We start from the raw sequence: 17833 nt of genomic DNA, 5'->3' as shown, positions 1-17833 counted from the left end.
TGGGAAATAAAATGAGAAGTGCAGTTTTTTTACACAGAGGATTTGAGGTGCCTGTGAGACTTCCAAGGGAGATGTGAAATCAGCAATTGGATATATGATCTATAGCTCAGAAGATGTGTAAGCTAAAAATATATAATGCAGTGTCATTGACTTATTTGTGGTAATTAGCTTTTGGAGTAGAAACATTGCCTAATTGGAAGTCATAGAGTAAGAGCAGAAGAGTGCCTGTATTTCTAGGAGGGACATCTTTCTTGAGTTCCAAACCCATGTATTCAACTGCTTAGTGGATTTCCCGTAAGCATCTTATATCAAAAGAATCTAAAATCATGCCCATGATCTTCCTTGTTGCCCCAAACCTTTTTTTCTTCTTTATCTCCTATTCTAGAGAGTAGGTAGCAACCACTCACCCAGACCACCCATGCTGAAAGCCTAATAGTCATCCTTAACTAATTGTTTTCCTCACACCCTTCCAAAAAATAGATCATCAGGTTCTATCAGTTTTGCCTGTTAAATATTTTGGAATCTGTTAAATATTTCAGAAACAGCCTCATTCTCATCTTGCCTATTACCACTGACTTTTGTTTTTGCTCTTGCTTTGTCTTTCCCATACAACTGTAGTAGCCCCTGAAGCAGTGTCCTAGAATATGCTCCTACAATTGTTGCCATTGTATCCTTTTAAAAATAAGCAAATCAGATATTATTTGCCATGAACTCTCTTCCTAGATAGAGGATATTATTTACCATGACCTCTCTGGTACCCCCAAAATACTGTATCAAGCTTACTTTTAATGTATCCATCTCTCCCTATCCTTATTAAACTGTAAGTTTCTTTAGGAGAGAGTTTGCGTATCATTTACGTGAATTCATAAACCTAATACATAGTAGGTGTCCACTAAATGCACAGATAGTATAGTACAGTGGTTAAGAGTTCAGACTCTTGGTCAGACAGATCTGGGTGCAAATTCCACTTCCAAAACACTGTAGCTGTGTAATATAAGAAGTTATTTAATCTCTCTATATTTGTTTTATCATCTATAAAATTGATGTAATAGTAGTACTTGGCTTCCTAGAGTATTTATGAGAATGTTGGCTATAATAATGATAATACTTAGTATTGGATAGCAAATGAGTTATTCAGTCACTTTTTAACTCATAAGCTAAAATTCAAATGTTGAGGACCTTCATGATCGGGCCTTCGCCTACACCCCTCTCTAACTCCATATCTGACAGCTGTCCCCCATATTTCACACCCTGTAAACACTGCTGTGTTAGTCCATTTTCACGCTGCTGATAAAACATACCTGAGACTAGCAATTTACAAAAGAAAGTGGTTTAATGGACTCACAGTTCCTTGTGGCTGGGGAAACCTCACAATCATGGCAGAAGATGAATGGCATGTCACACATGATGGCAGACAAGAGAACTTGTGCAGGGAAATTCTCCCTTATAAAACCAGCAGATCTCATGAGACATATTCACTGTCACTAGAATAGAGTGGGAAAGACCTGCCTTCATGATCTCATTACCTCCTACTGGGTCCCCCCACAACATGTGGGAATTGTAGGAGCTACAATTTAAGATGAGAATTGGGTGGGGGCACAGCCAAACCATATCAACTGTGAATTTAACATGCGTAAGTATACCACACTCTCACTTCCCTTTCAGTCCTTGCTATACTCTCTTCACTTGCAATGTCTTTCTCTACTTTATCTCCCTGGCAAATTTTTATTAAGCCTTTGAGACTTTTAGTATCACTCCCTAAAAGAAGCCCTGTATAATCCCTTCCTCTCCATATACTCCAACTTGATTAGGTGCTTCTCCTGGGCCCCACAGAATATTCTACATGCCTGTGTTTTCTCTGTATGTATGTGAACCCCTTGAGAAAAGACTTTCAGCTCTATAATCACAGTATCTAGCCTAATGCAGGTGGCAGGATTGAATCAGTGTTTATTGAACATATAAATACAGGGATAAATAAGTCTCTGATGCCGATAAATGTTTCGATTTTTATTGTTAAGTAAATGTCATACTCTATACCAAGAATCAGCAAGTTCACCCACTGCTTGTTTTTGTGAATAAAGTATTTTGGGGACACAGCATACTTGTTTATTCATATGTCGTCTGACTGCTTTTGTGCTGTAACATGAGAGTGGAGTCATTGTGTCAGAAACTGGGTGGCTCACAAAGCCTAAAATATTTACTCTCTGGCCCTTTACAGAAAAAGTTTTTTGACTCCTTGTAGGTAAATTACTTTCCTTTAAGCAGTGTTTGGAAAGGACAGATAAAGTTAGCAAAATGGATGTTTTTTCCTATGGCGTATAAAAATGTGGCAGTGTTCCATTTTCTTATGTTTATTTTTCAAACAATCATATTTTGTTTAACACTGATATTTTTTAACTGAATAGACTGGAGCAAGCTTTTATAAGATGACTGGCCTGGGACCTTTGCCTCAAGCTCTTTATAATGGTGAACCCTTTAAGCATGAAGAGATGAATATTAAAGAACTAGAAGTGGCTGTTCTTCAAAGAATGATGGATGCATCTGTATATTTACAAAGAGAAGTTTTTTTGGTAGGTAAGCATTTATAAGAAAATACACGATGAATAATATTTATAAATGATATTAAAATTTTATTTTTATGACAAGTTAATTTGGTAAAAAATTTTTCATTCTGATCATTTAATAGTGATTTTTTAAATGATTCTTTTAGCAGCTCAAGCCACGCCACCCTCCCTGTGCAGAGACTGTGGTGCAGTGTGGCCCTTTACACTCCATGCCAAGGCAGATCTTCAGGAATCTGGAACACCCACTGTCCTCGATTAGGAGTTTAGGCTACCCTGCTCCCTGTGCGGAGAACTTGGAGCCAAGGAGGTTTCCCAGCTCCACGCCTAGGCACACCTCTGGACAACTGGTGGTTGCCCACTGTATTCTCCCTCAGTATTGGTGCTTGTGCCTGCCATTAGGGTACCTGTAGGCAGGCCTGCTCAGTCTGGCCCTGTCCATCTTGCCCACCATGTCTGAGCAGGGAACCCAGACCACTGTGCACACCACAGATCAGCCCATTGCCTGAGACAACAGAGAGATTATCCCAGTAACAAGGATCAAGTATATACCCTGCCATGTTGGCCTCAGCTGGCTTTTACTCATAAGGGCTATCTACTGGCTTGTAGGTCAAACCACATAGCCCAAAGTAAAATCAGCTGATAGAAAAGCATAGGGCTATAGAAGCATCACTTAAGGAATTTCAAAATACAATTGAAAGCTTTATCAATAGACTGGACCAAGCAGGAGAAAGAATTTCACAGCTTGAAAACCAGTCTTTTGAACTAACCCAGTCAGATAACAAAAATGAATTTAGGCCAGGCATGATAGTTTATACCTGTAATCCCACCACTTTGGGAGGTTAATTAAAGAGGATTGCTTGAGCTGAGGAGTTTGAGACCAGCTTGGGCAACATAGTGAGACCTCCTCTCTACAAAAAAACTTAAAATTTAACCAGGTGTGGTGATGTATGCCTGCAGTCCCAGCTGCTCAAAAGGCTGAGGCAGGAGGATCACTTGAGCCTAGGAGATGGAGGCTGCAGTGAGTCATGATCATGCCACTGCACTCTAGCCTGGATGACAGAGTGAGACCCTGTCTGAAAAGAAAAAAAAAAAAAAAGAATTTTAAAAAATGAACAGTGTTCAAGAAATACGGGATTATGTTAAAGGAACCAAACCTACAAATTATTGGCATTCCTGCTAGAGAAGGAGAAAAACAACCAGGAAAACATATTTGAGGGAATAATTCAAGAAAATTTCCCTGATCTTGCTAGTAAAGTAGACATTCAGTTACAAGAAATTCAGAGAACACTGTGAGATACTATACAAAGTTAGCATCACCAAGGCTTAGGGTCACCAAACAGTCCAAGGTCAGTGCTGAAGTAAAAATCTTAAAGGCAACTAGAGGAAAAAAGGCAGATCACATACAAAGGGAACCCCATCAGACTAACAACAGACTTCTCAGTGGCCTATTTTCAGCATTCTTAAAGAAAAGAAATTCCAACCAAGAATTGTGTATCCTGTCAAACTAAGCTTCATAAGTGAAGGAGAAATAAAATATTTTCCAGACAAGCAAACACTAAAGGAATTCATTAGCACTAAACCGGCCTTACAAGAGCTCTTTAAGGGAATGGAAGAATGGTACAAAAACACACTAAAGTACATAGCCCACAGAACCTATAAAGTATCCACGTGATAGAAACTGAAAAGCAGCCAGCTAAGAACTTCACATAGGATCAAAACCTCATGTACCAATATTAACCTTGAATATAAGTGGCCTAAGTGCCTCACTTAAAAGGCACAGAGTGGCAGTTGGATAAAAAACAAGACCCATCTCTCTGCTGTCTTCAGGAGACCCATCCCATGCATGATGACACCTATGGGCTCAAAGTAAAGGGTTGGAGAAAGATTTATCATGCAAACAAAACAAAACAAAAGCAGAAGTTGCTATTCTTAGATAAAACAAACTTGAAACCAACAATAGATAATTATAAAGTGTTCAACAAGAAGACTTAACTGTCCCAAATATATGTGCACCAACGCTAGAGCACCCAGATTCTTAAAACAAATACTTCCACAGCTATGAAAAATCTTAAGACAGCTACACAATAATAGTGGGAGACTTCAACTCCCCCACTATTATTGAGCTAACCCAGTCAGACAAAAATAAACAACAAAGAATTTAGGCCAGGCATGGTGGTTCATGTCTATAATCCCACCACTTTGGAAGGTCAATCCAAGAGGATTGCTTGAGCTGAGGAGTTTGAGACCAGCCTGGGCAACATAATGAAACCTCTCTACAAAAATCTTAAAACTTAGCCAGGCGTTGTGGTGTGTGCCTGTAGTCCCAGCTACTCAAAAGGCTGAGGAAGGAGGAAGACAGCAGACAGCCAAGTCTTGTTTTTTTATCCAGCTTGCCATCGTGTGCTTTTTAAATGAAGCCTGTGGGCCATTTATATTTAGGGTTAATATTGGTACATAAGGTTTTGAGCCTGTCATGAAGTTCTTAGCTGGCTCCTTGCCGTTTCTGTCATATGTTAGACACAGTGTTAGATTATCAAGGCAGAAAACTAACAAATTCTGGACTTAAATGGACACTGACCAGTTGGACCTAATAGACATCTACAGAACATTCCACCCATCAGCCACAGAATATTTATTCTTTTCAGCTGCATACAGAGCATACTCCAAGATCAAGCACATGCTTGCCCATAAAGCAAATCTCAATAAATTTTTTAAAATAAAAATCATACCAGTCATACTCATGGGCCACAGTAGAATAAAAATAGAAATCAGAACTCGGGACATCTCTCAAAACTACATAATTATATAGAAATTAAACAACTTGCTTTTGACATCACTTTTAGGTAAACAGTGAAAAATTAAGGCAACAATAATAAAAATTCAAATAAATGAAAATGAACAACATACCAAGATCTCTGGCATGCAGCAAAAGCAGTGTTAAGAGGAAAGTTTGTAGTGCTAACCACCTATCTCAAAAATTTAGAACTATCTCAAAATAATGACTTAACATCACACTGAGAGGAATTAGGAAAAACAAGAATGAACTAACCTCAAAGCTAGCAGAAGAAAAGAAATAACTAAAATCAGAGCAGAACTGTACAAAATTGAGACCAAAAAATTTGTACAATGGATCAGTGAAACCAAGCATTGGCTCTTGGAAAGGAAAAACAAGATCGATAGACCACTAGCTAGATGAACAGAAAAAGGAGAAAAGATCTAAATAAGCACAAGTAGAAGCAACAAAGGTGACATTACAATTGATCTTGTAGAAATACAGAAGATCCTCAGAAGACCTCTATGCACACAAACTGGAAAATCTAGAGGAAATGGATAAATTCCTGGTCTCCCAAGATTGAATCGGGAAGAAATTGACACCCTGAACGGACTGATATGTTCCGTAATTGAACAGTAATAAAAAACCTACCAACCAGTAAAAGCCCTGGACCAGATGGATTTATAGCTGAATTCTGCCAGATGTACAAAGAAGAACTGTTACCAATCCTACTGAAACTATTCCAAAAAACCAAGAAGGAGTGAACAATGCCTCCCTTACTCATTCTGCAAAACCCGTGTTATCCTGATACCAAAACCTGGAAAACATGCAACGAAAAAACTACAGGCTATTATTACTGACAAACATAGATGGAAAAATCCTCAACAAAATACTTGCAAACTGAATCCAGCAGCATACCAAAAAATTAATTCACCATAATCAAATAGGCTTCACTCCTGGGAAAGGTTGGTTCAACATTAACAAATCAGTAAATGTCATTCACCACATAAACAGAATTTAAAACAAAAAAGGTGATCATTTTGATAGATGCTGAAAAAGTATTCAGTAAAATCGAACATCCCTTCATGATAAAAAAAAAAACAAAAAAAACAAAAAAAACAACCCTCAATAAACTGCATTGAAGGAACATACCTCAAAAGAGTAAGAGCCATCTATGACAAACCCACAGCCAGTGTCATACCAAACAGGCAAAAGCTGGAAACATTCCCCTTGAGAACTGGAACAGGAGAAGGATGCCCAGTCTCACTATTCCTATTCATCATAGTACTGGAAGTCTTAGCGAGAGCAATCAGGCAAGAGCAATATATAAAAGGCATCCAAACAGTAAAAGAAGTTCAGTATCTCTCTTTACTGATGATATGATTCTACACCTAGAAAACTCTAAGGACTCCACCAGACAACTCCTGGAACTGATAAATTACTTCAGTAAAGTTTCAGTATTCAAAATTAATGCACAAAAATCAGTAGCATTTCTATAGACCAATAACATTCAAGCTGAGAGCCAAATCAAGAACGCAGTCCAATTTACAATAGACACACACACACAAAATAACTAGGAATACAGCTAACTAAGGAGGTGATAGATCTCTACAAGGAGAATTACTAAACGCTGCTGAAAGTAATCATATATCATACAAACAAATGGGTAAACATTCCATGCTCACGGATTGGAAGACTAAATATTGTACTGCCCAACACAATCTATAGATTTAATGCTATTCCTATCAAACTGCCAATGTCATTATTCACAGAATTGGAAAAAACTATTCTAAAATTCATATGGAACCAGAAAAGAGCCCAAATAGCCAAGGCAATTCCAAGAAAAAGAACAAATCTGAAGGCATCATATTACCCAACTTTACATTATACTACAAGGCTACAGTAACCAGAGTTGCATGGAACTGGTACAAAATAGACACATAGATTAATGGAACAGAATAGAGAACCCAGAAATAAAGCCACACACCTACAACCATTTTAGCTTTGACAAAGTTGACAAAAATTAGTGGGGAAAGGATCCTCGATTCAATAAATGGTCCTGGGATAGCTGGCTAGCCATATGCAAACAAGTGAAACTGGACCCCTACTTTTCACCATATTCAAAACTTAACACAAGATGGATTAAACAGTTAAGTATAAGACTTAAAACTGTAAGAATTCTAGAAGAAAATCTAGGAAACACCATTCTGGACATCAGTCTTGGGAAATAATTTATGGCTAAGACCTCAAAAGCAATTGCATCAAAAACAAAAATTGACAAGTGGGACCTAATTAATTAAACTAAAGAGCACAGCAAAAGAAACTCGCAACAGGGTAAACACACAGCCTACAGAATATACAGAAAATATTCACAAGCTATACATCCGACAAAGTTCTAGTATCCATAAGTAGCAAACCAAGTAAAGAATAAATAACCCCATTAAAAAGTAGGCAAACGACATTAACAGGTACTTCTCAAAAGAAGACACACAGGCAGCCACCAAGCATATAAAGAAATGTTCAACATTACTAATCCTTAGATAAGTGCAAATCAAAACCACAAGGAGACACCATCTCGTACCAATTAGAACGGCTATTATTAAAAAGTCAAAAAACAGCAGATGCTGGCGAGGCTGAGGAGAAAAGGAAATGCGTATACACTGTTAGTGGGAATGTAAAGTAGTTCAGCCCCTTTGGAAAGCAGTTTGTAGATGTTTCAAAGAACTTAGAACTGCCATTCAACCCAGCAATCCCATTACTGGGTACCTGTCCAAAGGAAAATAAATCGTTCTACCAAAAAGACACATGTATGTTCATTGCGGCACTATTCATAATAGCAAAGATGTAGAATTAGCCTAGGTGTCCATCAGTGGTGGATTGGTTAAAGAAAATGTGGTACCTATATAAACCATGGAATACTATGCAGCGATTAAAAATGAAATCAGGCCCTTTGCAGCAAGATGGACTCAGCTGGAGGCCAAGCAAACTAACACAGAAGCAGGAAACGAAACACTGCATGTTCTCACTTGTAAGTGGGAGCTAAACATTGGGTACTAATAGACATAAAGATGGCAGCAAGAGACGCTGGGGACTTCTAGAGGGGAGAGGGAAGGGTTGAAAAACTATCTGGTACTATACTCACTACCTGGGTAATGGGATCAGTCATACCCCCAACTTCAGCATTACTTGATACACCAGTGTTGTAACCAATCTGCATGTGTACCCTTGAATCTAAAATAAAAGCTAGAATTCTTTTAAAAAAATATTCAATTAAATTTATCTTAGGCATATTTGCATCTAAAAATTGCTTAATTGGAAAAAGTTGTAATTGTTACAAGAAAATATTGTAATAATTCTAAATTGCTTATTTTTGATCTTTATATCTGCATAGTTTTTGAAACATGGATATCAATTGCCTATATTATCTAAATAACATTTTTGTTATTTTAGGGCACGTTAAATGATCGCACGAATGCAATTGATTTTCTAATGGATAGGAATAATGTTGTACCCCGTATAAATTCTTTGATTTTGCATGCTAACCAGCAGTACCTCAATTTAATATCTACATCAGGTAAAATAATCCTATACTGTTCTACAAATGCTTATTGAGTTGTGAATGCTTTATTTATATTTAACATTTAATTTGAAATTTTTCAGTAACTGCTGATGTTGAAGATTACTCTACTTTCTTTTTCTTGGATTCACAAGATAAGAGTGCTGTAATTGCGAAGAACATGTATTATTTAACCCAAGACGGTAATAAGCATATTTTATTTACCTGAATTCTTAAAGTGATAGGAACTTGTAATTTTCATCAGGCAGTTGTATAATAAATTTTAATATGTTTTTATTTTTGAGTAGAAGCCTAGATTTCAATTTTAGAGTTCGTGAATTTTTTAGTATTTAATGTGTGCTGAGAAAACAATGCCATCTATTCTAGCTTTATCTTATTTTTGCCTTTTTTAAAGTAAACAATTTTCACCTTTTTAAGAAAAGAATAAAATCTTTTCAGTACTATGTAAACTATCTTATAATGTATAAAGTACAATTACCACATCATAGAAGATAATAATTCTTCTGCATTCTGATTAAATAACATGCAATGTTTTGCTTAAGGTAGGGGTTACAACCAGAAGAGAGGAGACCAAGACAGTAACACACTTGGGAAAAAGATTTAGCCAAAACCGAGAAGTCTGCTGTGGGACTATAGATTTGTTAGGGTACAATTAACTATTCAGATAGATGAATATAATTCAAATTTGGTTGGTTTTTGTTTTGCTTTGTTTTGTTTGGCCTGCTTTGCTCTAGAAATAAAAACGAGCCAATGAGTAAAAGATTAAAGAAGGCTGATTTTGGTCTCAGTAGAGAAGTGGTAATTTTCTAACAGAGTGCATTAAACAGATGGAATGAACTGTGTTGTAAGGGGCAAACTTTTATATAGGAGAGAGATTTAAAGCAAAGGCCACACAACCAGTTCTTGTAAATGCTGTAGATTAAATCAGAGTTTCTACCAGATGGCTCCTGGATTACTGTCTAACAGATTCCATGATTTTATGTTCATAAAGGAGTCTGGCTACATATTGCTGTTTTCTGTATCTACTGGTAAGCTTGATTGTTATGGTTTTACATATATGTGGGATATAAATGTTTTTTTTTTTTTAACAAATGTAGCTAGAAGGCAGATTTGCTTACCAACACTGGGAGTTTTACGTAAGCTTATATAATGAGTTACTCTTCTAGCTGGAAGCTTTATATACGCTTGTATAATGAATTACCCTTGTAGCGTTTTTATATGTAATTTTATATGTATTTATTTTGTATGTATATATATGTACATGCATATATACATTCACACATAAAATTTTAACAATCTTTGCTAATTTTCAGAAATATTATTTTAATATATTTGGTTTTTTTTAATGTGTTCCCCTGCTTTTGTTTTATTTTAAAAAAGTTAATTTGAGTAAACTGTTTGAAACTTTCAGATGACAGTAAAATTTCTGCAGTCACTCTCTGGATTATTGCAGATTTTGATAAGCCTTCTGGGAGAAAACTTCTTTTTAATGCATTAAAGCACATGGTGAGTACCTAGATATTCTTACCAACAGTTTTAATTTATTTCAATTTAAGGAAAGCAATATGAAGAACATGCTTTAAATATTTTCCCCTCCATGTTGATGTTTTAATTAAGTAGACTAAGGAAGGAATTCAGATTTAGTCTTCATGTAAAATAGGTAACTTTGCTCAGAAAAAGAAAAACCTACCTGTTTTTTATGACTTGTGACATATATTCTCTGGTAGCCCTTGTGATCAGACATACAAATACCTCATATCGATTACAGATAGGGTATTAAACAAAGTAAATAACTCTAGACCCTACCACCACTTCAGTGACCCGAAATCCACTATTTACCAACAATAGCTAGTAATAGCAATTTTTGGTCACATAATTAAGCAGCACTTTCTTTCCCTGATTCTTTAAGAAAAACTAAGTAAATTTATTTCAATGAAGACTATTTTAAGCCTTAAGTCAACATTAAATGTCTTGTTATTAATTATAAACCAGTATACTTCAAGAGTATACATTTCTGTATATAAAAGTAGTGTTTCATAACTGTCTGTATTTCTAAGTTAACATATGTTTATATAGATAAAATACTTAAGAAGCATAAACCAAAATATTTTATGAAATTATTTTTATATTAGCTAAGTATAAATTTATTGCTGTATAAATTTGTTTACCACTTGGTAGTAAACAATGAACATTTATCTTAACAGTTTCTGAGGTTCCAGAATTTAGGAGCAACTTACCTGAGTGGTTCTACCTTAGATTCTTTTATAAGGCTATAGTTAAGATTTTGGTTATAGTTGCAGTGATCCGAAGGCTTCACTGGAGCAGGAGGACAAGCTTCTAAAATGACTCACTTACATGCCACTGCAGGAGTCCTCAGTGTTTCATTGGCTTTTAGCAGAGTGCTTCATTCCATTGCCACATAGACTTCTTTTTGGTGTTACTTAAGTGCCCTCACTTAATATGATGGGAAGATTGCATGAGGCCAGGAGTTCAAGCCCAGTCTGGGCAACGGAACAAGGCTCTGTCTCTAAAAAAAAAAATTTTGTTTAAACAATTAGCCAGATGTGGTGATGCACACCTGTAGTCCCAGTTATTTGAGAGACTGAGGTGGGAGGATCACTTGAGCCCAGGAGTTTGAGACTGCAGTGAGCTGTGATCACACCATTGTACTCTAGCCTGGGTAATAGAGTGAGACCCCAATAATTAGTCAGTGGAGAAAAGAACGTACTGAACATAAGAGTTGTTAACATTTGTAGACTCCTGATAATTTTTAAGAAATGACTTTCCAAATGGCTGTTAATTTTCATAGTTTTTGAGGGGATCTGTCACATCACAGTATTGAAAGCCTTGATTTTTGTTATACCTAATTCTTTCTGCCAATTTAAAAAACAAAGATAGTTTCTTTTTTTAAATTATTATTTGTTTTTCTTTTGAGACAGGGTCTCGCTCTGTCATCGAGGCTGGAGTGCAATGGTGTGATCTCGGCTCACCACAGCACCCAACTCTTGGGCTCAAGCAGTCCTCCCACCTCAGCCTCCCGGGCAGGTTGGGATTGCAGGTGCATGCCATCACACCCAGCTAATTTTTGTATTTTTTGTAGAGATGGGAGTTTTGCCATGTCATCCAGGCTGGTGTCAAACTCGCGAGCTCTAGTGATCAGCTCGCCTCAGCTTCCCAAAGTGCTGAGATTACAGGCATGAGCCAAAGTGCCTGGCCAAAGATGGCTTCTTATTTGTATTTATTTGATAAGTAGTTACAGGGAAATTTTTTCTTTCAATATGACTTCATTTATTTTTAGCTTAGATTCAGGGGGTGCATGTGGAGATTTGTTACATGGGCATATTGTGTGATGCTGAGCTCGGAGCTTCTAATGATTCTGTTGTCCAAGTAGCAAACATAGGACCTGATAGGTAGTTTTTCAACTCTCGTGGCCCCCCTTTCTCCCTCTCCATCCCCTTTTGGAGTCCCCAGTGTCTACTCACATATTTGTGTCCCTGTTTAGCTCCCACATAAGTGAGAACATGCAGCATTTAATTTTCTGGTTTTGTTAGTTCACTTAGAATAATGGCTTCCAGCCAAGCCCATGTTGCTGCAAAGGACAGAATCTCATTCTATCAATCAATGTGTAGATTGATTTCGATCTGTACATATTGTGTACTATTCCATGGTATATATGAGTCACATTTTCTTTATTCAGTCTACCATTGATGGCACCTAGGTTGATTCCATGTCTTTGCCATTGTGAGTAGTACTGTGATAAACATGAGTGCAGGTACCTTTTTTGGTAGAATGATTTATTTTTCTTTGGATATATACCCAGCAATGGAATTGTTGAGTCAAATGGTAATTCTGTTTTTAGTTCTCTGAGAAATCTCCAAACTGCTTTTCACAGTGGCTGAACTAATTTTCATTCCCACTGTGTTTAGGCATTCCCTTTTTCTCTGCAACCTTGCGAGCATCTGTTATTTTTTGACTTTTTAATAATACCAATTCTGACTAGTATGAGGTGGTATCTCATTGTGTTTTTGATTTGCATCTCTCTGATGAGTAGTGATATTGAGCATTTTTTCATGTTTGTTGGCTGCTTGTATGTCTTCTTCTTAGAAGTGCCCATATCCTTTGCTCACTCTGTAATGGGTTTGTTTTTGTCTTCTTGATTTGTTTATGGAACATTTTTTCTATGTTTATTAGCCAGTTATGGTTCTTTTCTGAATAAGTATTTTTCTGTAACATCGTGTAGTGCTCCTGAGGAAAAAAAAAGTCACAGTGTGAATCTTTACCCACTATTCTGTCCTTCCAAGTGGGAGAGGCATGCTAACACTGCTTCCTATCCACTATCTGGAAAACAGCAACAACAACAACAAAAACACTGTCACCACCTTTTTTCAACTTTTAAGAGTACGTGTAGGATGTGCAGGTTTGTTACACAGATAAACGTATACTATGGTAGTTTGCTACACAGATCATCCCATTGCCTAGATATTAAGCCCTGTGTCCCTTAGCTATTCTTCCTGATGCTCTCCCTCCCCACACCCCCCACCCCCAACAGACCACAGTGTGTGTTGTTTCTGCCATTTTGTCCATGTGTTCTCATCATTCAACTCCCACTTAAAAGTGAGAATATGTGGTGTTTGGTTTTCTGTTCCTGTGTTAATTTGCTGAGGATAATGGCTTCCAGCTCCTTCCGTGTCCCTGCAAAGGACATGATTTCATTCCATTTTATGGCTGTATAGTATTCCATGGTGTATATGTACCACATTTTCTTTATCCAGTCTGTCATCGATGGGCATTTAGGTTGATTCTATGTCTTTGCTATTGTGAATAGTGCTGCAATGAACATACACATTCTGTATCCTTGTAATATTTAACGGAATGGTTTATATTCCTTTGGGTATATACCCAGTAATGGGATTGCTGGGTCAAATGGTAATTTTGTTTTCAGTTCTTTGAGAAATCTCCAAACTGCTTTTCATAGTGGCTGACCTAATTTTTATTCCCAATGTGTTTAAGCATTCTCTTTTCTCTGCAACCTCGCCAGCATCTGTTCTTTTTTTGACTTTTTAGTAATGGCCATTCTGACTGGCATGAGATGTTATCTCATTGTGGTTTTGATTTGCATTTCTCTAATGATCAGTGATGTGGAGCTTTTTCCTCATATTTGTTGGCCACATGTATATCTTCTTTTGAGAAGAGTCTGTTTATGTACTTTGTCCACTTTTTAATGGGGTCGTTTGTTTTTTTCTTGTAAATTTAAGTTCCTTGTAGACTCTGGATATTAGACCTTTGTCAGATGGATAGATGGGAGAAATTTTTTCCCATTTCATAGATTATGTGTTCTCTCTGATGATAGTTTCTTTTGCTGTGCAGAAGCTCTTTAGTTTAATTAGTAATATATCCCATTTGCCAATTTTTGCTTTTATTACAACTGCATTTGGCATTTTTGTCATGAAATCCTTGCCCGTGTCTATGTCCTGAATAGTATTGGCTAGATTCTCTTCTAGAGTTTTAATAGTTTTTGGTTTTACATTTAAGTTTTTCATTCATCTTGAGTCAGTATTTGTATAAGGTGTAAGGAAGGGGTCCAGTTTCAGTTTTCTGCATATGGCTAGCCAGCACTTCCAGCACCATTTATTAAATAGGGAACCCTTTCCCCATTGCTTGCTTTTGTCAGTTTTGTTGAAGATCAGATGGTTGTAGATGTGTGGTCTTATTTCTGAGTTCTCTGTTCTGTTCCATTGGTCTATGTGTCTGTTCTTGTATCAGTACCATGCCATCTTGGTTACTGTAGCCTTGTATATTTTGAAGTTGGGTGGCATGATACCTCCAGCTTTATTCTTTTTTCTTAGGATTAGCTTTACTATTCGGGCTCTTTTTTGGTTCCATATGAATTTTAAAATCACTTTTTCTAAATATATGAAGAATATCAATATTTAATGGAAATAGCTTTGCATCTATAAATTACTTAGGGCAGTATGGCCATTTTCATGATGTCAATTCTTCCTATCCATGAGCATGGAATGTTTTTCCATTTGTTTGTGTCCTCTTTGATTTCCTTTGAGCAGTGGTTTGTAATTCTCCTTGAAGAGATTCTTCACTTCCCTTGTTAGCTGTATTCCTAGGTATTTGATTCATTTTGTAGCAATTGTGAATAGGATGGCTCTGCCTACTTGTTGTTGGTGTTGGTGTATAGGAATGCTAGAGATTTTTGCACATTGATTTTGTATCCTGAGACTTTGCTGAAGTTGCTTATCAGCTTAAGAAGCTTTTGGGCTGAGATGATGGGGTTTTCTAGATAAAAGATCATGTTATCTGCAAACAAAGATAATCTGACTTCCTCTCTTCCTATTTGAATATTCTTTCTTTCTTTCTCTTGCCTGATTGCCCTGGCCAGAAAATAGGAGTGGTGAGAGAGGGCATCCTTGTGTTGTGCCAGTTTTTAAGGGGAATGCTTCCAGCTTTTGCCCATTCAATATGACATTGGCTGTGAGTTTGTCATATATGGCTTTTATGATTTTGAGGTATGTTCCTTTAGTACCTGGTTTATTGAGAGTTTTTAACATGAAGGGATATCTTATTTTATCAAAGGCCTTTTCTGAATTGATTGAGATAATCATGTGGTTTTGTCTTTAGTTCTGTTTATGTGATGAATCACATTTATTGATTTGTGTATGTTGAACCAACCTTGCATACTGGGGATGAAGCCAACTTGATCCTGATGGATAAGCTTCTTTATGTGCTGCTGAATTTGGTTTGCTAGTAGTTTATTGAGGATTTTTGCAATGATGTTTATCAAGGATACTGGCATGAAGTTTTTCCTTTTTTGTTGTATTTCTGCCAGGTTTTGGCATCAGGATGATGCTGGCCTCGTAGAATGAGTAAGGGAGGAATCAGTCCCTCTTCAATTTTTTGGAATAGTTTCAGTAGAAATGGTACCAGCTCTTCATTGTACCTCTGGTAGAATTCAGCTGTGAATCCATCTGGTCCTAGGCTTTTTTGGTTGGTAGGCTATTTATTACTGCCTCAATTTCAGAACTTGTTGGTTCTGATGCCCCGTATCATTGCTGATTGTGTTTATTGGATTCTTCTCTCTTTTATTCTTTATCAGTCTAGCTAGTGGTCTATTTTACTAATTTTTTCTAAAAACAGATCCTGTATTGGTTGATTTTTTTGAAGAGTTTTTCGTGTGTCTAACTCTTTCAGTTCAGCTCTGATTATGGTTATTTCTTGCCTTCTGCTAGCTTTGGAGTTTGTTTGCTCTTGGCTCTCAAGTTATTTTAATTGAGATGTTAGATTGTTAACTTGAGATCTTTCTGGCTTTTTGATGTGGGCATTTAGTGCTATAAATTTTTTTTATTAACACTGCTTTAGTTGCATCCCAGAGATTCTGGTACATTGTCTCTTTGTTCTTATTAGTTTCAATGTACTTCTTGATATTTCTGCCTTAATTTCATTATTTACTCAAGAGTTATTCAGGAGCAGGTTGTTCAGTTTTCATGTAGTTGTGTGGTTTTGAGTGAATTTCTTAATCTTCAGTTCCACTTCTTTTGCGTTTGCTGAGGAACGTTTTACTTCCAATTATGTGATCAATTTTAGAGTAAGTGTCATGTGGCATTGAGAAGAATGTATATTCTGTTGGGTTTTGATGGAGATTTCTGTAAATATATATCAAGTCTACTTGATCCTGAATATCTTTGTTAATTTTCTGTCTCAATTATCTGTCTAATATTGTTAGTGGGGTGTTAAGGTCTCTCACTATTATTGTGTGGGAGTCTAAGTCTCTTTGTAGGTCTCTTAAGAATTTGCTTTATGAATCTGGGTGCTTCTGTATTGGGTGCATGTATATTTAGGATAGTTAGCTTTTCTTGAATTGAACCCTTTATAATTATGTAACGTTCTTTTTTAATCTTTGTTGCTTTTTTCTGTTTTCCATTTGCTCATAAATTTTCCTCCATCTCTTTATTTTGAGCCTATGTGTGTCTTTCCATGTGAGATGGATCTCTTGAAGACAGTGTGTTGATGGGTCTTCACTGTTTACACGGCTTGCCATTCTTTGTCTTTTACTTGGGGCATTTAACCCATTTACATTTAAGGTTAGTATTGTTATGTGTGAATTTGATGCTGTCATCATGATGCTAGCTGGTTATTTTGCAGACTTGTTTATGTGGTTGATTCATAGTGTCACTGGTCTGTGTACTTCAGTGTGTATTTGTTGTGGCTGCTAATGGTTTTTCCTTTCCATACTTAATGCTTCCTTCAGAAGCTCTTGCAAGGCAGGCCTGATGGTGATATTCCCTCAGCATTTGCTTTTCCTTGCCGCGGGAAACTAGTTTGGCCAAGATAGCAGAAATTCTGGAAATTTTTCGGAGAATTCCACTTCAGGAATTCTTTTCTTTAGAAATGGTGGGTGGTGGGAATGGCGGTGGGAGCAGCTCCAGTCTTCGCTCCCCACTGGCGCCGACACAGAGAACCCACATTGATTTGACATTCCCAACTGTTACTGGGTTCATCTCTCACTGGGAGTGCGGACTGACCGATTTAGTCCGGCTGCAGCCCGACCAGCGAGAGCTGAAGCAAGGCCGAGGCATTGCCCTCACCTGAGGCGCAGGGGGAAGGGAATCGCACCTGGCAGGGGAACTGAGACACACAACACCTGGAGAATGGGCTCCCGCACAATATAGCGGCTTTGAGCAAACAGGCACACCAGGAGAAATATCCCTGGCGGGGAGACCCCCACGCAGGCCTCCCTCATTGCTAATCCCACAGCAGTCATGATCACCGGCAAAGACGCGAGGCTGGGGAGAGCCACGCCATTGCTGGCAAAGTAGGTAAACAAAGCTGCTGGGAAGCTGGAACTGGGGTGGAGCTCACAGCAGCTCAAATCGCTGCCACCTGTCACTGCTGGGCGCTCCACCTCTGGGG

The 17833-nt window shown here is 37.4% G+C and overlaps 1 protein-coding gene across 9 annotated transcripts in view; it reads left to right on the top strand.

Moving 5' to 3' along the window:
- The window catches only part of UGGT2 (UDP-glucose glycoprotein glucosyltransferase 2), a 274442-nt gene that overhangs the window by 112641 nt on the left and 143968 nt on the right, over nucleotides 1-17833 (top strand). For all 9 annotated transcript variants that reach the window (XR_002518478.2, XR_002518477.2, XR_002518481.2 and 6 more), the window contains 4 exons: nucleotides 2406-2570; nucleotides 8788-8911; nucleotides 8998-9096; nucleotides 10326-10420. Coding sequence is in view for 3 of the 9 variants with exons in the window: in XM_017951367.3 (XP_017806856.1) it covers nucleotides 2406-2570; nucleotides 8788-8911; nucleotides 8998-9096; nucleotides 10326-10420 (483 nt within the window). In the remaining 6 variants the exon portion in view is untranslated. The remainder of the gene's footprint in view (nucleotides 1-2405; nucleotides 2571-8787; nucleotides 8912-8997; nucleotides 9097-10325; nucleotides 10421-17833) is intronic.

The sequence above is a fragment of the Papio anubis genome, chromosome 15 (assembly GCF_008728515.1).
Source record: "Papio anubis isolate 15944 chromosome 15, Panubis1.0, whole genome shotgun sequence".
Classification (NCBI taxonomy): Eukaryota; Metazoa; Chordata; class Mammalia; order Primates; family Cercopithecidae; genus Papio; species Papio anubis.
This window is presented reverse-complemented; position numbering and strand designations above follow the sequence as displayed.